Source organism: Hippocampus comes, unplaced genomic scaffold (genome assembly GCF_001891065.2).
Source record: "Hippocampus comes isolate QL1 unplaced genomic scaffold, H_comes_QL1_v1.1 scaffold57, whole genome shotgun sequence".
In the NCBI taxonomy this organism is placed as follows: Eukaryota; Metazoa; Chordata; class Actinopteri; order Syngnathiformes; family Syngnathidae; genus Hippocampus; species Hippocampus comes.
In genome coordinates, this window is record NW_017805039.1 from 2,654,756 (window position 1) to 2,677,291 (window position 22,536).

General features: G+C 42.4%; 1 protein-coding gene across 3 annotated transcripts in view; it reads left to right on the top strand.

Annotated features, from left to right (window-relative positions):
* Positions 1-2,476: 2,476 nt before the first annotated feature.
* Positions 2,477-22,536, top strand: part of spock2 (SPARC (osteonectin), cwcv and kazal like domains proteoglycan 2) — a 29,965-nt gene continuing 9,905 nt past the window's right edge. For 2 of the 3 annotated variants that reach the window (XM_019864045.1, XM_019864046.1), the window contains exons 1-3: positions 2,478-2,874; positions 19,407-19,415; positions 19,760-19,805. In XM_019864045.1, coding sequence (XP_019719604.1) covers positions 2,674-2,874; positions 19,407-19,415; positions 19,760-19,805 — 256 coding nt within the window. In that variant the 5' untranslated portion in view covers positions 2,478-2,673. Of the gene's footprint in view, positions 2,875-19,406; positions 19,416-19,759; positions 19,806-22,536 lie in introns of all 3 variants that reach the window. The other variant, XM_019864048.1, reaches the window with a different exon arrangement.

The window sequence follows — 22,536 nt, forward strand, 5'->3', positions numbered from 1 at the left end:
TCAGTTTCCTCAGCTATTTGGCCCCATTATCGGGATTTTGAGTGTCCAAAATGCCACAGTTTCATGTCAGCCATCAATTAGAATGCTCAGTGCCTATCTTGAGCTTGATAGCTTGTAATAATGCTTCCAATCTATGCATACATCTCGAGCACATCTTCCCAATGTGCTCATACAATACCTGAAGGTCCCCCTCCGACGTCCTGTGGCTGTGTCATTTTATAGGAAGTGACTGGAGACTTGAATACCATCAGACATGTTTCCTCCCTCCCTCCCTGAGTGCATAGACCTTCTCATACATAATGGAAGCCTACGAGTGCAGGTGCAGAAGCTACTTTTCGGTTGTTCCCCTTATCATGCATGATATTCACCCAGCTGCCTTGCGCGTACCGAGAATACGAAATATTGCAATGTGACATGAAATAATTGGATCTTGGTGTGAGATATGTAAAGTTGCATATGGGAATTGGTTTTCATGAAGCTGTCAGAATGGCCGCATTAGCATACATGCATGGAGGCACTCGAATCCCACATTGCAGTCTTGGATGGGAATGCATTTCTAAAGTGTTTACCGGTAGGCCTTCAATTTATTATTTTTTTAAATGAGACCCCACACATGACAACATATTGCTGGACGTACTCTGAAATCTGATTGGCTAAAGAAACTGTCCCACGACTCCAGTCATATCGTTTTAAATCACTCGTCCAGTACCGGTACATTCCGAAGGCAGATTATATTTGTATGACAACGCGATAAAAGACAATAAAATCTTATTTCCACGCATAACGGACACAGTGCAACCATGAGAAATGTACATGCAATCGACACACATAACATGCATTACAACCCCTCCAAAAATATGAAATGACCACAGACTAAACACCAGAGATACAAAATCAGGTAAACAATCTTATTTATCTGCCGGTTGGCTAGAAGCCCCTAAAACTAAACTGTGGCAGAATTTCCTTTCTGAATTTCCCATGACTGCTCAACACTCCTGAAACACAAAACACACGCACTAAACTACCAATAAATCTACATACCCAATAATTTCATTCCTCTTTCATTCAATTGTGTATCGTGACAAGAAAAAGGCGTTCTTTTCTATGGAGGAAACCTCTGGACCTTCCTGTACTGCTACGTTGCCATGGAAACCCCATTCAGGCAATTGTTCTGCAAATTTATTGAAGAACCTTTGAAAAATCACAAAGGATCACTGGATTATATTGCCAAGAAAAGAAAACACATGTTGGGAGCCGGTTATTATGTCGGACACAAGGCACGTGTTCTTTGGTCTTGGTCTTCTCATTTAAAGTGACTTACTCCCCTTTATTGAATTTTTTTGCCAGAGCAAAGCCAAGATGGGCGTCAGTCGCCAGAAGAAACGCAGCATCACCTCTTACTTTTTTTTGCAGATGTAGCCTCTCACAGTCTTGTAGTCATCCTCATTTCAGAGGTTGTCATGATCGAGGTAAAGACAGTGCCATCAGGGTCACCTGGAAATTGACAAGAAGAGCTCTCTACAATGCCCTTTCACTGGTACAACCTGTAGACATGCACCTGCGAGCTTTTACAAGAATCTGTGCTCCAAGGATATGCAAAAGTAATTGAAATTGAATTGCGTTGATCTAGAACAATCCCAAGTTAGGTCACCCAAGTACCAAGGCAGTCCAATTTTTGACCAAAATTGGAATATTTTGACTCGGCACTTAAGGCTGTACAGGAGGGGTGTCAAACTCATTTTTGTCGTGGGCCAGATTTTAGTAAGTTTCCCTTGGAAGGCTGTTATGACTGAAACCATATAAAAAAGTCAAGAATAATGGTTTATTGACCTATTGTTTAAGAAACTGTAATGAGGGGTTTGATAACAAGAAAATGCTTACCGTATCACTCTTATTTATTACGAATGAGAATCTAAAATTTTGGTAGAGATTTTAGCAAGCATCATGAAAGATGACATCTTTGATTTGCTTTTGCGGGCCATATAAAATGATGTGGCGGGCTAGATCTGGCCCCCGGGCCTTGAGTTTGACACCTGTGCTGTACAGTATCTCATTACATTGACATCATCCAGTCCAATTTCAAATCCAGTTCAAACAAAGCACATGCCGACTGAAAGTTTGACTCACCAAATGCGCCCATTGTAAGAAGAAGTGGCTGAGTTATTTTCATCTTTGGTGTCTAGGATCGGCCGTTGGCTTGAGGGGGCTGTTCGTTGTCGCAACTGAGTGAGGATTCGCTTAACCTGGAACCAGAAATTTACAAAAAAACCACACAGTTCACCAATAATTTAAAAAAAACGTAAGTGAAAAACGTGGCCGTTTGGAAGGAAAGAGGACACGTGGTGGAGAAATACACATTTTATGTCATCTATTTCACAATGGAGGCCAAGTATATTTGTGGTTGTTTTCATACAACTTCACCCCCGCATTTTCTGATTTCCCATAGCGGATTTGCATTCCCTCAAATATAGGCTACACCCCCTCCCCTCCCCTCGCCGCAGAAGAAAGAGCGCATCCTCGAAGCTAATCACTTTTTCATTCCAGCTTCAGCATCCTCCTGCTCTTCCTCCTCTTCATCTTCATCTTGCTCTGAGAAGAGGAAAGCCGAGAACGCGTCTTCTTCGGGGTTTTTTTTTTTTTTTTGGTCGACTCAGCGTGCTCCACAGGACGGATATGTTGTGCGTCGCGGTCCCGCCGCTGGTGCTGGTGCTGGTGCTGCTCGGCTCCAGCCTCCAGGCCTCGGCCGCCTCCACCGCCGCTGCCGCAACCGCGAAGGAGGCGGAAAAAACGGGCAATTTCATGGAGGATGAGCAGTGGCTGTCCACCATTTCCCAGTACAGCCGCAAGATCAAGCACTGGAACCGCTTCAGAGACGTAAGTGCGTGCGCTATCATGCGACAAAAATGAGATGCATCAACCACGAAACAATTTATTCGCACGGTAACTTGGCAAAACTTGGGGGAAAAAAACGAGGGTGCAATGTTTCCTCACGAGGAATTAAAACTTTAAACGTAGGCTAGCAAAACTGAATTGTATGATATGTTTAATAGAAAAGAAGCGATAGAGGTTCTTCTTATGTTCATCTAATTCCATGAAATGTGCATTATGAGTTGGAGTATTTATGTACAAAAAAAATTAGCCTTAAAATGTAGTTATAGCACACTTGAAAAAAAAAAGATCCACAATGTGATGGTTCATAAGATGCAAAAAAAAAATGGATCATCACTTCCTCTTGTATCTTCACTTGGGGCTTTCTCGTAATAACAAGCAATTAACGGCGTGCACATCCCCTCTAATGTGGGCGATACTGCTTCCTTTCTCCAAAGTGTCCCGGGAGCTTTCCCAAACAAGAGAATTAAGCAAGTGCAGTGGAGGGGTGGAGATGGATTGATGTGAAAATTCCCCCCACGGAGCGGGCTCAAGTGAGGCTGCAGGGATTGATCAACCAACGCCCGCAAGGCTGGTCATGATGTATTAGCCTTGTCTATGAATGTATGGGTGGTTTTTTTCTTTTTTTTTTTTTGCCTCTGGCTATGGACAACTGATTACAAATGACCCTCAATAGGATTTGGACATTAGCGCAGTTGGATTAGGTTTCATACGAATGCGGTTAATTGCCTTTTAATTGATCCGGGGTGCAGCTCTGGAGAGGTATCATTATGGGATTTGAAATGTGAGCGTCAGTCTATTGCTTGATGATCTACAAGAGGACAATACAAAAACCTCCTCGGGATGCGGAAGAGCAGCATTGTGATTGGTGTTCATTCATGTCCCGGAGGATGAGATGCACGTGAAAATAGGAAAGGGATTAGTTTGACTACGGAATGTCCCATGGAACTGTACTTGGGCTGGTAATGAAATTGTGTTATTGCAGGATTATGTCTCCAATGTTTGTTCCAAAACATCCAAGTAGAAGCCTCACTCAGAATTCTGAACATCATTATTGACCGTTAGAGCAACCCTCCAAACACCATCGAGATCTAAGAGATATATGCCCTGTATCTTTGTAACTTATTTAATTTAACAATTAGTCTATTACCGCATTTTCCACACTAAAAGGCGCACCTAAAAGTCTTCCATTTTCTTAAAAGCTCACAGAGCGCCTTAAAATCCGATGCGCCTTGTGTATGGTCATTACAGTAATTTGTCGACCCCAAAATGGCTCCTTGCTCGAGACATGATGACAACGCAGAGTTCCAACTTAAGGCGATCGGGTTACGCAGTTGAACACGGAAATAGAGCAGCAGCAAGAGAGTTCAACGTTAACGAGTCAATGTTATAACTTGCTGTTGGTTAAGTGAACTGTGTCCCTGCTTTATTAAATAAGTTTTACTGACATCTGATCGTTCTGTGGGCATTTCCTTGAGCGTAGCTTCATCTAGTGGATGCATTGTAGATTACATCTTATAATGCGGTGCGTCCAATATATGGGGAAAAAAAATTACAAAATAGGCCATTCATTGAAGATGCACCTCATAATCCAGTCCGCCTTTTTAGTGTGGGAAATACGGTCATGTGTTTGTAGAGCCAAAGGAGCTGCAAAACTGCTTGGGTCCACCTGTGTGAAAACAAAGCACGGTATACGTGTTAGATACAATTTGTCTCAACTGATCACTCGCAATAACACTTGTTGAAGATGTCAAAATAACAGTGACCCATCATCTTCGCCCTAACATCTGCTTGGAAAATGTAAACACGGGGCGCTAAGCTAACTTGCGCCGCACAAGCTGCATTTGGCTATCTATCGCGGCTAACAATTGTCACTAATCCTTGCCTCCATAGCGGCACATACAGTAAGACATTCTTCTGTCGAGTATCGTTATCACTAGAGGGTGAGGAGTAGCTGCATGTGACACACCGAACAAGAGGAGGTAACATGGAGGAGACGTTTAGCGAGCTAACCGCTACGCTCATGTGAAACACAGAGTAGCGCAAAACACCAGAATAAGTACCGAGGTGGTACAGTAACCTTTTAACATCTATCTGCCAGGAACTACATTACACCTGATAGAAAGTGACTCTGAATGGCAAATTATCATATAAATTAAGGGTAAAGTGTCTGTCCAGCTCAAAACAGAATCGTTTGTTCCCTTCCCAAAATGGCACAAATTTATGCAAAACGAGTTTCAAGTGGGTTCCGCTCCTTGGGCCCAAAGTCAGCTGGGATCGGTTCCAGCTGCCTTCGACCATGAAAGGATGAGACGTATAGAATTAAAATAGGTGGGTGAAGTTGGTGTTACCATGCTTAACAGTTCGCGTTTTCTAACTTGGCCACTTTCACACAGAGATCCCGGCAAACTGATGCATCAGAGCCGACTTCTATCCACATGTGACTTTTAATGCAAACGAACCCAGTTGAAGCATCATACGGCAGCCGAGAATTTTTCATTTTATGCCGAGACACCATACAGGAATGCAGTATGTAAGTCTTGTGACTGACACTTGGTGACAACATGCATAAAATATGTGCAAGTCATAAGTGGTCTCAAGTCTTAACCTTGAAGCTTCAAGCCAGTCCCGAGTTACCGTGGCAAAGCAAGTCGAGTCGAGTCCCGAATAAATTTCAAGCAGGTCAGAACTCAGGATAAGCATGTCAAGTCTGTCTGTGTACTTGCATTAATTAGCTGTACGGACACATTCACAATTCACATCACAAACTATTCTGTGTATTGTCTTCTACTTTCATTTTCTCAATTAGACATAGAAATTGTACCTGTTCCTGCCTTCCGTCCAAAATAACTGGGATAGGCTCCAGCCCTCCCGAGACTAATGAGGACAAGTTCTTTAGAAAATGGACTGATGGACTACATCCAACCGCACTCCAAGTCTGCGCCGTTCAATCGAATCAAAAAAGCGGTGAAAAGGCAAACATACGCAACGCATTTCTAGTTATCTGAACAAAGGATTTGTACGTTTTTCCGCTCTCGTCTTGGATCTCATTAGATTATGCGAGCAAAGCAATCAGGGAACTCTGTATATGTGGAGCGCCAACGTAAGGGATATAAAGATGTCACGAGTCGTATTTTTGTCTTAATTTATCCTCAAAGCTGCAGTGAAACACACACTCGCTCATTGTTGCATTTCCTGTGATCATCATGGATGCGTGTGTGTGTGTGGGGGGGGGGTGTACATTTGCATGCGAGTGTGTTAAAGGCCATTTGTGATGTTGAGGTCGCTGCGGGTGATTAGGATGATAGGAGAAGCAATGTATACGAGCGCCACTGAGCCTCCTAGAGGGGTGGGTGAGGGTATGTGCGGTGTGCGAGCGAGGTGGTGGCGGGGGGAAAAAAAAGGGGGTGCCAGTAGAAAACGCTTTGATTTCAGCTTGCTGCCGTAGCAACACCAGTCCGTGTGCGTGAGTGTGTGTGTGTGTGTGTGTGTGTGTGCGTGCGTGTGTGTGTGCTACGGTGTCAAAATGCAGCAAGCATCTCTGGGAGTATGATGACTCTATCCCGCTCCCGGGGCCATCTGCAGGCCACCCGGAAACCTTCATTTGCCGGGAACCGTCTTCCACGCGCTCCTCTTCATTCATGAGAAGGCGAGGCACGGTTTATATAATCACACGGATGATATGCAATCAATTCCCGTCGCCCCTTGCGAACTTGACAATGAGCGAGCGCCGGTCTCTGCGAATCACATGCACCCAGCTCAATCGCCATAGGTATTGCGATGACACAAATTGACGTTGACACAGTCGCACTGTCCTCTGAGAGAAGCATGCTGAAAATGAATCCAACGCTGGAAAGCAATAATCAAAGCTACACCACATGAAAGAGGAGCTCTCCTCCTCATCCTCATCATCGTCCTGCTCCTTCCATAAACACACCAAGATTGCACATCTCCCCCCCCCCCCTCGCAAAAGCAACGCACAATACACAAGCAGCAGAGTGAATACTGTAAATATTTAATATGTATTCCCGGTAAGAGCAGAGCGGGGATAACAGGCCCCTTTTCACTTCCAATACATCCACGCTCCAATTCAATCAATTTCACGGGAAGACAAGCGGATTAGGTTTAACAGTTACAGTCAACAAATAATAGAATTCAATCCTTTAATCTGACAGGTGCACTCAACGTTTCATTCCACTAATGCACCAAATCCACCCGGGCGAAGAAACGCGGGGAGCCACGAAGAAGCAGATGGGGAACGCGCGGAGTTTTGTCACTCTTTGGCAGGATCTTATGAACTAGCTGTGAAAACGTTTTTGTTTTTTTTTCGGGGGTGGGGGGGGGGGGGTATAAAAAATACAGGTTTATTGATAAGGTGTGCTGTTACAGACTGATTCATATCCTGGCCACAATTTGAACTGAAATGTTTTTTGTTTGTCAAAATAAATATCTTTTGAGCTGGAAATGATCATGACAAGAACTGCAGTAATCCGAAAACATAACCGAGGCTCTATTCATGCTGCTCACTGAAAAGAACGCTGTATACTGGAGCTATTACGAAACACACAGGGTGCTCGCTCATGTTCTGGGGCTGCTTTGCTACATCCGGCCCGCAGGGTACAATGAAATCTCTTCGTATTGGGAGTTGCGTACAGTAATTTGTTTGATTGCTTCATAAGATTGTGCAGTTAAGCCCAAAAATATTCATATCCTGCACCGTGTAGGGTACAATGACATTTCAGAGACTACGAAGTAATACACTAACAGCTCTTTTCAAAGCCGAGTTGCCCATATTGCCAGCCATTTATGGGCATTTTGACAGCGATATCCATTTACATTTCCTTGATTAGATTTTAAAATGGTCTTTTTTGTTCTTACCTTTCCCTGACCATTTCCTTTGGTAGAGCTCTGCTACCTTAATGGTAAGTCATAAATGAGTTCTTTTCCTTATAAAGGGTTACAAATTATGTATAAAAGTGCAGCTGAGCAATCTTAAGTGCTAAATAATGGATGCCGGTTGTGAAAGATGGCAAAAATGCAGACACAGACTGTACAGTGAAACAAAAGGAACATTCTTAGTGATGCTCTACATATTTCTGCATTTTAAGCGCATACACTTTCATTCACGGCTCTCATAAGGGAAAATGTGATTATTTCTGTGAGGTCTGAGTGTAAACCAGTTCATTCTACCCGAAGCCCATATGGCACTAAATCAAAAGTAAATTCAATACATACAATTGCTCCATTTCCCTTCTGAAAATGATACTGTCCGTGATACCACCGAAGCATGAAATTGTCCCAAAGTTGTGCTGATTTGGAACGCAGGCGCGATATGAACTACATGATGAATAGGGCTCGGCAATGCAAGTTTTCTCTGTATGAAACTGTTTATGACAAGCATTCATCATGCATGTCAGCGTGCATTGATGAGGCCATTTTTGCATACTCCCCCCACCCCTTTTTTACTTTTATTCTCCTTACTTGGTGTGCAAAATAAATAAATAAATAAACCTTATCTGAAACGAACACACCTCTCTCCCATTTCGGCAACCCAAGACCATCCGGTCTGCGCCGGCTAGTTAATAAGTTCCGTTTTATGCCAACCTCACGACACACATCAGACCCCGTCATCCACGCACACACATTAAATATGCAGAATAGCACTTGGGGAAGCTACTGGCAATCCTTATTATTGCTTTCTACCACATCCACAATCACCCGAGAGAAATACTGATACATCCCATTGAAAACGAATGGATATGCTATTTATATACATTAGCATCACTCATCAAAATAAAATGGTTTTTTTTTTAATGAATAAACAAAACAGCACTTAATTATATGAGTGTTACGGTATTGTCTTTCTATGTGTTTGTGCTCGACTCTTGGTTGCTTAAATTGTTGTCAGACTGCCACATAGATGTCATGATAGCATTAAGTTATTGGACTTTAAGGCAAAGTTATGCGGTTGTTTGAAGTACACAACATGTAAATTTCCTTTGTCTGATGTTTATTTTGACAGTCACCTAAATTGGCGGTGACATTAAACAGCTTGAAGCTTATTTTTTTTTGGGGGGGGGGGGGGTTGCTGGATGTGCCAAACGGCTGCTTGTCGTGAAGTGAGTTCACATGAGTTCACTGCCGTCACTCAGCTCGGAAAAGTTTGTGCTCGAAAGTCCAAAAAAAAAAAAAAAAACCCCACCTTAAGTCGGGGTCACAAAATGTCTCTTAAGGCACAGACACTCAGCATGAGCGGTGAGTCATTCTACAAGCGCTCGACGGTAGCTTTGCGACTCGACACTTCATGCGTAAAGCTCTCCACTGTGCTGATGCAGATGCGAATGACGATAAGAGCTCATCAAAAAGCCATTAGTCTAGCTCGTCATGCATCTTGCTCCTTATCGGAACCCAGATTAGGCATGAGACTGCAGAAAGTCCAGCGGTGTGTTGATGAAACGGGCACCTTCATCCATCTCAAGAGACGAGGATATTTTTGGGGCTTGGGGGGGTAGGTAGGGGGGCGATTGCCGCTGTGTTGTGAGATGTTTCTGGCTTCCCACCAAAACCCTACGCAGGCTGTAATTGAAGCGGAGGGGGGAAATAAATGCTTGTCTCCACGCTGCAGTGTTAGTCCACTTCTGAAGGGCGCGGGTAGTGCAGAAGAACAGGGCGTGAATTTGCAAATCAATCACCGACAGGAACAAATATCAAATTCATTTCGCTGCCACAGCCTCCAAAGAGAAGAGGCGCAAAAAAAAAAAGAAAAAATATATTTTGAAGCAGCTTTTTTGTTCTTGGTCCGACCTCACAGGTGCTAGAAAGCTGTTGAGTACTTCTCACGCATGATAGTTCCCAGTGACCCGCTTCTACTTCTACCACACCTAAACACTACAATATGCTGCAAACAGGCCACTTATCGTAGAGAAAAAGATTCCATAAAAGGCCATTTAAGTAACCAGTCCAGTGTAAACGCCAATAAGCCAATTTTATGAATACACCTTGAATGTAATAACATAATTTAACACTATTTGGGAGAGGCACAGAAAAAGTAAACAACTGAGATACTGCGGTTGCACAAATGTGCACACGCTCATATAAGTGGGGGACGTACAGTATTGTGGTTGTGTTTGGAATGAAGCAATCAATTTCAAATGTGTTCAATTGCAGTCAGCACAAACCTGCCGGTGAAAGTACCTCTGATGAACCCCGAAAGTTCAACTATTCTAGTAGGCTTTTAAGGGAGTTGTGCGAACACTAGCGGGTATCTGGAATTGTTCATAATGGACTAAGGTCCCAGTTCCATTAAAAAAAAAAAAAAAAACAACAAGAGTATTTTCTTTGTACAGTAAGGCTTCTGTCTTGCCACCTCATGCCAAATATGAAGAAGACAGGAGATTGTTGTCGGATGTAGTGAACATCCAGTTCTTACCAGAAATTCCTGTATCTCCTTCAATGTTGCTGTCTGCCTCTTGACAGCCCCCACACCCTCCCACCCCCGCCCTGACCAGTTTTCTTCTTTTCATCTTTTTGGGGAGGAAGATGCAATTCTCGGTCATGTCACTTTTGACTGTCTACACTGCGCTCCAGAGTAAACTCAGTGCTTTGGAAATTCCTTTCAACTTTCCTCCTGATACTTATCAAAAAATTAAATCTCTTTGATGCTGTGCAAGTTCTCTGAGGATGATGTAAGATGCGACGTGAGGAAAAAACCTCCTTGAACAGTTGAAATTTATTTGGGGTTAATTGCGGTCACTTTAAATGGTGACAGGTGTGTACTGACCTCATCCTCATTAGTCTGAATGTGATTGTTGAATTCCGGACATAGCCACATCCCCACTTAAAAGAGGCTTTACCCACTACGTTTTCTCTCTTTTTTTTAATGGAGTTGTACAGTTTATTTTTCTCATGGGTTCATTTTTTTTTAGACCACAAAAACCTTGTAATTGCTGAGAAGAAGCATTCTGGAGGGTGGACGGTTTAGAAAGCAGCGCTGCAAATGAAAGCGACGGTTTTTACGTTTATTTATTTCTTTTCAGAACTGCATTAAAGCAGTTTTTTTTTTTATCGTAAACGGTGTTTAAGATGATTGGTGTGTCCTTCTAGCAACCCCCCCACATCGAGCTAAGTGAAGTGAAGGTTCTTGCCGTTTTGTACCAAGTTCTATCACTCACAAGGACAGATGTAATTACAGTATAGGCGGCATTATTGACCGTATTTTACAGCTGGAAAAGTGTAGAACGCAGTTCTGTGAAGATCAAGTGTTGCTTTCTGTCTGCAATTGCTCTTCATTTTACCTTGACATTTTTTTTTTACGGGGAAGAAAAAAGACAACAAAAAAAGAAATCTACAAACTAACTTTGTGTTAGTCCACTTCATCACCATATCTCAATTAGTCCATTGCGTCACATTTTTTTAATGCATCGTGCTGCATAAAATACTACATTACAGCTCTTCCCTCGAAATGTCCTTTGATTGAATCATTTGTAGTACAAAAACCATATCTGTTAAGCTCCAGAGTGTTGCATTTATATAATTTCTGTTTTGCCGAGTGATTTTTGTTGAACACATCAGTGCAAACATTGCACGGACCGGGGTTTGAAGTGAACAACGAATGCGAGTGTGCACTACATCAGTCCTTTTAAGTTCACACAAGAACAAAGCTGTGATTGAAAATTGTTGTTGCCAGAGATGAAATACACTCTCGCAGATACAATGTATGACAAAGAAAGACAGAAAATCAATGCCAAACCCAGCAGGCTTTTCAAAAAAGTCAAACTTTTCACTGACCCGAAGCGGTAAAAATGATCCCATATATCACTTTTGAGTCATTTCTGGGCAGGCGCATTCATTTTTTTTTTTTACTTGTAATTTTATATCACAGCTTTGTTCATCAATCTCATTGTGGTTTCCAGCACACACACACACACACACACAAAAAAAAGAACAAAGTATGAGCTCTTGCATGTAACACTCGTGCGCATCCATTTTGAAGCTTCCCTCTGGGCTAAGAGAAGCAAATCTGTCCCCTCCAGTCAGTCGTTCGACATCCATGTACTGAGCAGACCCACTTCTCATGCATCGTGAGGAGAATACCAATAGAGCATGTATAGCATGACCAAGTTGTTGGGCGGTTTTGTTTCATCTCAGGTGTCTCGTGCGATCTAGAAACCGACGCCGGTGGCAAGAGTGTGATCCTCAAGGAGGGTGGAAGTGATAAGTGGCTCAATGTATAAAGGCGATGTACGATGTTTCACCGCATTTCATCAGATTGCTTTAGGACGGCGCTATCTGGCCTAGTTTAAGTCAGAACGGTGCTTCCTTGCGATCGGCTTTGAGAAGCTAACAAAATAACTACAAATATCTCAAACGTTGACGTATGGAAAGAGGACCAAAAAAATGATGAAAAGGAAAAATGTATTGTTTTTTTTGTGGGGTCTTTTCTGTTTTTTTCTTGTTGTGAGGTGGCAGAGGATGAGAAGGGGTTGTGAGCAGCAGAAGGTGGAGGGCATGCAGTCCATCCTTGATGAGCCCTCCAGGGATGTTCGGGGGAGGGGGGGGGGGGGGGGACAGACCGCTTTCTGTGTGCAGCCTCATTCTGCAGTACAGGTGACAAATCAGACCCTCACTGTCTAAAACTCTGTGGTAGAAATTCTGGAGGACGATTATATTTGATGGCTTAGGCGCTGTTATATTTTGGGGTTTCAAAAGCGGGAGTTTAGTAGGAAGAGGTTCTAAAAACAGACAATGAGCAGAAACATTTAAACTAACCAACCAAAAAAAAAAATCCTAGAATGATGATACATGGAAATAACACCCACATTTTTAAATTTATTTTTTTTCAAAAGATAAACTTGAACGTAACAGTATTATAGCATATAAAAACAAACATTGAGAACATTTGCTCTTCACATAATCGTCAGACAGTACAAAACACACCTGTACCTTATACATTGTCCATCTTGGTTCTTCTTCTGTAGGGTCTAGTCGTGATTGGCAATTTAGCTTAACGGTATATATATTATGGTCACCAACTGATATCGTTTTACTATCGCATGGAAAGTGATGTGGCTGGATTTTGTCAAGTTTTGATCTCAAGGCACCACTGTGTATCGTTACTGGCGAATAAATAAACAAAAATAAAACAGCATCTGGTCGATTTAAACTGTCGCTTACTTAAATCCCGAGAAATAGATGATGTCTGTGCTTCCTTATCTACTTTGTACATTGTAAAATACCGAAAACGCAATTTTAAAATATTCATTGCTGCCACACACATTAAAGAAAGGACAGGGGAAATATGGCAGGAACAAAGTCACATTCCTATTGATGAAAAATAGTCCCAAAACTGCATAATCTATAAGGATAACGAAATATGCATAATGAGCAATTTCACGATTTAATTTTAAGATAAGATAACCTTTATTTGTCCCACATTGGGGAAATTTGCAGTCTACAGCAGCAAAATTGGCGGGGGGGGGGGTGGGGGGGTAGGAGTGTATAAGAAATGGATGACCGTAGCCATTCCAGCGTGTATTGTTGCTCTGTGTTTGCAATTATGAGGAAAAAGGTCAGAACCCAAATCTTTATCGGAGTCGCAGCGTTATAACGGCATCCTTTTGTTGACGAGGCAGCGGTGCAGCGCGGTGCTGTCGCGGCGAGCGACGCCCACCCGAGGAGATTCGACGCTGAGCGCGTCCGACAGCACCACATTTGCCGAGAAGCACCTGTCAGTCACCGGCGCATCCTGACAGACGCGCGTACAGACGCATTCTTTCAAACCCTTTTATTGCCATCCACCCAGCAAGTGTCGGAAGCTCTCTCTTTTGACACACTTACTCTCGACTTACGCTGGATTCTACAAGGGGACAGCAGGCTCTGCGGCTTATTTATAAGGAGGACGGGGAGCTGTCAATCAGACGGCCATGTTGGGATGCAAAGGGAGAACTTCCATGCTCTGTTTAACAGGAAGAAGGGAAATCGCAGCGTTTCTGTCCTGAATATGTCAGTTTTCTCCCCCTTCATGGTGTCTTTAATCACAATGTGGGATTGTAAATCGTATTTTCGGGTGCGTTCACACTTGTCAGAATCAATTCTGTTGAAGGGGACATTTTGAAAAATCGACTTTTTATTCTTTGTACACAAATAGTTGCTGCGCATTATGTATTGATGGATGTCTGCTTTTCAGTTTATTGTCTTCAATTCAAATTCCTTCACATCACGTACGCGTCCTCATTCTTCTGCGCATCTCATCGCTTGCAGGCATCCATGTTTGCGTCATACTGGAACTCGAGCAGCTCCCTACTTCTGTGTCTAAAAATCATTGGAAATGAAGTCCTACGATCCTAATGTTGCGGTCAGACTAAACACAAGATGATTACTTTCAGTTTTCCTGATTTTTGGGGCACGGCTAAAACGGCACCGCAAAACGCAATCGAGAGTCCGGCATGAGTCGCCTCCCCTGAACAGATGAGAATTTGAGTACCTTCGTTTGCAGCAGCAGTTATCCGCCACAATTGTCTAAAACTTGAAAATATAGCTTCCCTTTGAAGATAGTCTCTTTGCGTTGCCACATTAGAGTACCTCTTTGTTGGCCGTGGGTGCATGCTTCCAAGCAGAGAAAGGTGGGATAACGAGAAGGGATTTATATATATTTTTTTCCAACTGCCATGGCCACTTTAGGGCACCTCATTGTTAGCTGTGAGCCTGTGAACATCACAGAGAAAGAGTAGAAGAATGAGATGGAAAAAAAAAAATGGAAAAAACTCCAATGTGACAGCCAGCGTGCTGACAGGGGCTTTGCACAGGCATGGCTGCTTTAGAGCGCCTCGTAGTCACGACGGGGTTGTTAACACGTTTCTCTGTGCTGCGTGAGATTAAGAACATTGTCTTCAATTTACGGGAACATTAAACACGAAGTAAAATCTTTTCTACCTATTTCTGTGCGTGTGTGTGTGTGTGTGTGTGTGTGTGTGTGTGTGTGTGTGTGTGTGTGTGTGTGTGTGTGTTTCCCGCCAACTGTTACATAACAGTAAGGCTGATTTACATAGGACCCACCCCCATATCGAGTTCCTCCGCCAATGACATGATCACCTAGCATGGGTGAAGATTCAGAACCATTTCCAAGCCTCCAGCCTCCACGGTCTTAAACATGCAGAAACAGGTTTTGCTCGCTGCCAGCCACAGCTCAAAAAAATCCAGCCCGCTATTCTGTATATGCTTTCGCCGGCGAGAGCCATAACGCTGTTCTGCATACGCTTGGCAATAGGATGACAGGAGGCAGCCTGCAAAACCTCCGTCGTGTCAAATCCCCTGCTCCACCCCAGCTCACAGTCGCACTGTACTGTGATTCTTGATCCTTAGGGTATTCTGTTAAGACACTGTGGGACTGTTTAAAATTGTGAAATGTTCACACTGTGAACAAACCATGAAGCATACAAGGAATGACGAGAGTGAATTTCAGACTAATGGAAAAGACGGTGGGCGGCCACCACATTGCGCTGTCATGGCAACAGGGAGTCAAAATCTATCAATTGTCATACTGGTGTGCTGGAAAGTGTGGTCAGGTTCACCTTCAGATGTTAGTGTTGCAAACAGAGCCGGAGGTGGCACATGTTAAGTTTGCATAGACAATTAGCATGAACTTTAGCCAGATTACATGACTACAGTCTGTCTCTTGCATTTAAGACTGAGGCTTTGACTGCGTTTCACGCTGTCTTCCTATTGATCCAATCGTGAGGCAGACTCGCTGCGTGAGATGATTTCTCGAGACGTCGGACACTGCTGGATAGCTGTCGCAGCTCAAATTTGAGACGACTGAAATCATACAGTGTTGTCATGAAAATTTAGCAGAACAGATCGCTACATGTGATCACATAGTCCTGTTTTTCAGTTTTAACCAAGCTTGTGTTGAAAGCTTTGTCCCATCTACAGTGGTGCCTTAAGATACATCAGAATAAGTGGAGGCACAAATTCATGAACACATTAGTATTGCCATCAATATGATAGCTTTTAAACCACTACTGTACTGAGTAAGCAGTGACAATGCTACGGTCACGAACGGGTCAAAGCATTTGTTTGCACAGAGAGATGCCGCCATGTGAGATGTAAGTGTGCCACATTTAAATAGAATGAGAGGAGCTGCATTGATTAGCAGCAAATCAAGTCAACTGTGTTCACACCCTCAACGGCGCAAACCACCATTTTTAAAAAATATATATAGTCTTGCGAACATCTGCAAAATTACCAGTGCAGATTTATGCTGCTCGCCACGCCGGATTTACACCGGTTATGAAAATAGAGCCCCATGTATTTATTTCTGCGGGAAAAGAAAAAAATTGCCACAGCAAGCCAGAGCCATTAGACAGCAGTGTGACATAGCCCTGCATATCAACATGCTCACTTACATTGTACTCTCAAAGTGGTGTGCGGGTACGGGTGTGTGTGTGTGTGTGTGTGTGTGTGTGTGTGTGTGTGTGTGTGTGTGTGTGTGTGTGTGTGTGTGTGTGTGTGAGTGTGTGTGTCCTTCTTTTGCACACACTCATGCACCTTTTCAAGTCATTGATTTCCAGTCGTGTCAGTGCAGCGGGACATTTTCCTCACTGGTCCTGGCAGCGGCACAAATAGGGATTACTAAATAATTCATGTCCTGAGTCATCAATCGAGGAGATGCGGTAAACACGGGATTAATGGTCAGGTTGTAAACTACAAACTACAAAAGCCAGACAGTTGCTCACCACCCAAACGGCGTGTCGAGTTCATTCCGCAGGCACATGTTGGCTTCCTGGCAAGGGAGTGTGTTGTCAACAACGATGGAGAAGGTGCGCAGGCGGGAAATGTTTTGATACTCGAGTGGAGGGTTTTGACAGTGATGAAAATATTTACTTGCATATGATCACACTGTGCAGGTCAAAGAAGAACGGCTCAGAGACGTTTGGCACCTTTTTGCAGTGCGGCAAATGTTTAAAGCCGTGATGAAGTCTCACTGAGCCGTGGTAAATATCTCATGAATAGGCTCAAAAAGAAGATTTGTATCGTGGCTGCTTGTCAAGGACTACTGAGATATTTGTTCTCGTTCACAATAATGAGATTAGCCATGAGGTGAGTGTTTTTCGATGATACACAGTGTATCCTGCCAAAATTACATTTTCATTGTTTGGTATAACTCATGAGTGACAACAACATTTTTGATATATGAATCATTTCTCTGCCAGTTTTTTACTGAGCAAATGTTTGCGATGCAAGCAATAAATAGTGGCAGCGAACTTTACAAAAACTCAATTTTGACGCATACACTTACCACAGAAAGGGGCCAGATTGCAATTCCCAGTTTGTCAAATTGAGCGAAACACGAATAACAACATTGTGCACCCTTAAAACTACTGGGTCAAAAGTAACAAAAATTGGGTGAAATGTCCAAGTGCCCTGACCAGGATTTGAATCCAAATCCTGTGTCTTAAAAAAAGCAGTGTTACCCACAAAGGCATCCAACTGTTACCAATGCTTTGTAAAAATCTTACAGTAAATTTACTACACAAAAAAATGGCTGTCATCTTCAGCTCTTAAGCACGCCCAAATCCAGTCTTCAACCCCGTCTGCTGTCAAAATAATTAACCAAACCTTGGGGCATCCCATTGGCTGAGAGGGGCTTCTAGGATATGTCTCTATGTGTGTAGATAGATAGATATGTGTTTATGCAGCGTCCTCGTCATTCGCACCTCGGGCCTTGAGGTGTTCCGATAGTTTTACGTAAATGTGAATCACCCAGAAAAAGTGATCGCTCGCTCTGCTGATGTTTGCCGTGGACATTTTCGAAGGATTGTTAAAAGCCGACAAAAGGAAAACGTCCTTGGATCATTTCTTTACAAAACGCCAGGCAAAAAAAACACTTCTGAGTGCGGACATGGACTAAAGAGGGCAAAAAAAGTTAAATGTCCACCATTTTTATTCTTTACTCAATTATTTGTTTTGTACATTATGCACTAAATCCTGTGTCTTAAAAAAGCAGTGTAACCCACAAAGGCATCCAACTGTTCCCAATGCTTTGTAAGAATCTTACAGTAAATTTACTATACAAAAAAAATGGCTGTCATCTTCAGCTCTTAAGCCCGCCCAAATCCAGTCTTCAACCCCGTCTGCTGTCAAAATAATTAACCAAACCTTGGGGCATCCCATTGGCTAAGAGGGGCTTCTGGGATATGTGTCTATGGGTGTAGGTAGCTATGTGTGTAGATAGATAGATATGTGTTTATGCAGCGTCCTCGTCATTCGCCCCTCGAGCCTTGAGGTGTTCCGATAGTTTTACGTAAATGTGAATCACCCAGAAAAAGTGATCGCTCGCTATGCTGATGTTTGCCGTGGACATTTTCGAAGGATTGTTAAAAGCCGACAAAAGGAAAACGTCCTTGGATCATTTCTTTACAAAACGCCAGGCAAAAAAACACTTCTGAGTGCGGACATGGACTAAAGAGGGCAAAAAAAGTTAAATGTCCACCATTTTTATTCTTTACTCAATTATTTGTTTTGTACATTATGCACAACTCTCATTTATTATGCAATGATCTAATTGTAACATGTATTTGTGACATATTTTGATGCTTTAGGAAACATTTTTGTCTAAATTGGAACAAATTAGTGCATTTACATGGAAAACACGCCTCTACTTACAAAATTTTCTAGTGAAGACATTTTTCCAGAACCAATTCATTTCGTAAGTAGAGGTAAAGAGGGGCTTCTAGGATATGTGTCTATGTGTGTAGATAGATAGATATGTGTTTATGCAGCGTCCTCGTCATTCGCCCCTCGAGCCTTGAGGTGTTCCGATAGTTTTACGTAAATGTGAATCACCCAGAAAAAGTGATCGCTCGCTATGCTGATGTTTGCCGTGGACATTTTCGAAGGATTGTTAAAAGCCGACAAAAGGAAAACGTCCTTGGATCATTTCTTTACAAAACGCCAGGCAAAAAAAACACTTCTGAGTGCGGACATGGACTAAAGAGGGCAAAAAAAGTTAAATGTCCACCATTTTTATTCTTTACTCAATTATTTGTTTTGTACATTATGCACAACTCTCATTTATTATGCAATGATCTAATTGTAACATGTATTTGTGACATATTTTGATGCTTTAGGAAACATTTTTGTCTAAATTGGAACAAATTAGTGCATTTACATGGAAAACACGCCTCTACTTACAAAATTTTCTAGTGAAGACATTTTTCCAGAACCAATTCATTTCGTAAGTAGAGGTACCACTGTATTAAAAAAATATATCTATAAACATCATTTTTTTCTTCTAACCTGCATGCCTACCTTAAACTTTCAGTGAGTGGTGTGGTAAAGGCAGAATTTATTTGGGAATATAGCCAGAAAATATGGAGAATTGTGCTGTATAATTATTATATCGACTGATTTCTGAAGCAAACGCATCCTCTTTTTAGCTCGATAGAGTCAGGATGCAAAATGTACTACTTCCCACTAATTTCCACTGTTTTTCTCTCCTTTTGCCGTCATTTCATCAGGAAGTGGAGGTCAGTTCTTCTAAGTGTTAACATAAACTCTCTACGACGTGTTGTATGTCTTTATATGTGCATGGCTTCGACCTCATATTCAAATTCCAAGCACTGCAGAGCACTTGAAAAGCCGTCGGCCCTCGGCGCCATATGTCTAAGCGTGCAGGTAAACAGCAAGACATTAGTCAGACTCATTTCCATACAGATGCACGCTCATTTCACGTACGCGTCTCGCTGTGCTCATCATCATGTTGTCAAGACAAAATGTGCACATGATAATCAGCGTGCGGTGCTAATGGCACTTCTTACTTAAAAAACTGCATTCATTGTCTCGCTTGATTCTTTTCTATGTCTTTGTGCAGGATGATTATGTGCGCAACTGGGATGAGAATCAAGGCGCCAGTGACAGTGAGTTTTCTCTTCTCCTTTGTGTTTATTTTTTAGGTGGACATTGTAACATAGAAACTAACAGAAATGGCCACAACATTGTTTCACATGCATGTAGACTGGAGCATCTCGGTAAATTCGAATATGGAATTGGAAAACCTCATTGATTTTGGAAGGTCAATTCCAAAAGTGGACTTGTAACTGTAGACACAAAGGGCTCTGTTTTTGTCGACAGCAGCGCACATGATTCGTGTGCGAGTGCAAGCCTAGTTTACCATGTTTGGTTTATTTGGCAGATGCTTGCTGGGGGTTCTGGCATGCCGACAGCAGGTCTCAGTTGCTTTTTTATTGTAGATGTTATTTATTTCAATTTGACTTTTTTTAGGTGTGGGGGGGGGGGGGTTTCAGAGCGCGCGTTTTTATTGGATTTGTTTTTTTTTTTTTCAAAAATACTTCGTTTTAGTTTTTATTACTTCAGTATTATTTTTAGTTTTTTTTTTATTGCATATTTGTTGTGTGCAAGATTTAAAAAACGGTATGTATTGTGTAGTAAAAATTCAAAAAGCTTTTTTTAGTTTGTTGCCTGGGTGCTTTTGTATTGGTTCCCGCCAGATGATGTCACTTCTCGGCAACACACAATTAAAGAACTACAAGTAACAGACGACTGTTCGAGCTTGTTTCTTCTGGCGAACGACTGAAGCACCTAATTGACATTATGCCATGACAGCTATTGCATCGCACAGATGCTTCATCCAAATGTGACATGACGCACTCATAACAACATGAATCTGAATAGGTCGATCAACATTGAATATCGTATGGCAGAATCCATGACCCTCGGTTGAACCGGATATGCACACGTCATTTGTGGATTGTAATCCACAGCCTGGAATGTTTGCATGTGTGGGTCACCCGCTCTTTTCTCACAGCAGAAAAAAAAAAAGATGTTGGGTGATTGATATATTCTGTTTGATGTGCCGGAGCAGATCAAGAGCAGATGCGCCTCCCCAAGGAGATGCTCAACATTGCCTCTGCTTCAATCCATCGCCGCTTTTTGTCTATTTCTTATTTCTTTTTCCTCTTTTGTTTGTTTGTTTTTTTCTTTTTGAATCCGCAAATGCGGAAAGACTCGGTTTCTAGAGCATCCTCGCCTCACAGCTCAGCACGAACTGAGCCTGTGACAAGCCAGACTCGTGTCCTCGCCGCCTGATTTGCAGCTTAAATGAAGTCGTATGAATGAGTCCATTAGCGAGGTGTCCGAAGGCCTAATGAAGGACTAATTATGCTTTGCACTTGAGGGCCGGACAGACAAGTAAAAAGCACGGAAGGGAAGATATGCGACACACGGGAGACAGTGATTAAGACTTAATTTAATGGAAGCCACTGTCATCGACAACTGTCGCAGGCTTTGGTGAGATGAAAATTGCCCACAAAAACATTAAGTCCATCAGAGAATTTGAAATCAAGGAGGAGGCTGGTGGTTAACTACGGAGAGTCATTTGAGCTCTGTTGCTAACAAATCAGCAGCATAGAGGCTCGGAAACAGTCTTTCAGATAGATTCAAGTGCAATAATAAAGACATGCGACAAGCGACGACTGGTTTCATCAATCCATCCATGTGTCATTATTTTCAGAGGACTGTATTACTCCTGCTACTATTCATGATATAGAGTCACTAGAATTGCCACTGACCAGAAATTAAATATTGCATTTTATAATGCTAGCTGCTACTTGCGATCCTCAAATTATTTAGACCTAATAAAGCCGAATTTCTTCCTCTCCGCTGGTCCACTCTCCTCACATAGCAGAACATGCATTCGCCGTAGCCACGCTTTTGCTCACTCCAATCACATGACATGTAGTTGGAGGAGGCTTGCTGAAGAAATGTAGCCCCAATATAGGCTTATGTACTTTTTTTCAAACAATAATAGTTGGCATAAATGATCAGTGAAATAAAAATGGCCAATATTTATAAAGAAGGTTTTTTTAAAATGAATAAAAGAACCTAAAAAAGGGGAAGAGAATTTTGCGGTCGACTTCCCCTTTAACAATCGATTCAGAAACACACAGGCAGCCAACGCTTTCCAATGGAGGAAAACAAAAATGAGAAGGTCACCTAAGTTATCACAAAAACAGCACAATGACCTTGCAAGAGCCCGCAGTCCTCCTTTTTCCTTCACCGGGTATTCTTGACCTCACAGAAGACGGACGTGTACAACTTTTTGTCAACAACTTGCACATGCGTACACACACACAGAGTCGAGAAATTTGCATTCAGGCACCGCAGTGGCTGTCTCCACTCGGGGCGACCTGCGCACTGAGTGAGTGAGTGAGAGGTCAGGCTAATTTGCACTGGCTTTCTCTAGTCAATTGATCAATGCGGCCAGTGGCTCTCTGCTCTGATTGAATTGCATCGCTCGGCTCAGCGCTGCGGGAGAGCAATAATTTGGACTTGTAAGAACAATCACGCATAGTCACAGTCACAAGCGCAGGCATGCGCATGCGAACTTTTACACCAGTAGTCCTTCTGTAATGGATGTACAACAGTAGCAAAATAACTCAACTCAATCCAAAAAAAAAAAAAAAAAACATTTGAAATGAAACCAAAAGCTCATGTATGAGATGAATTGGCCAAGATGAAAACATAGGACATTTTCACTATAACTATAGTTAGTTTTATCAATGTAGCATGTAGTTTCGGTTTGTTTTCATTTTTGTCAAAGCTTTTTCGAAAATGTTTTTTTTACACTTA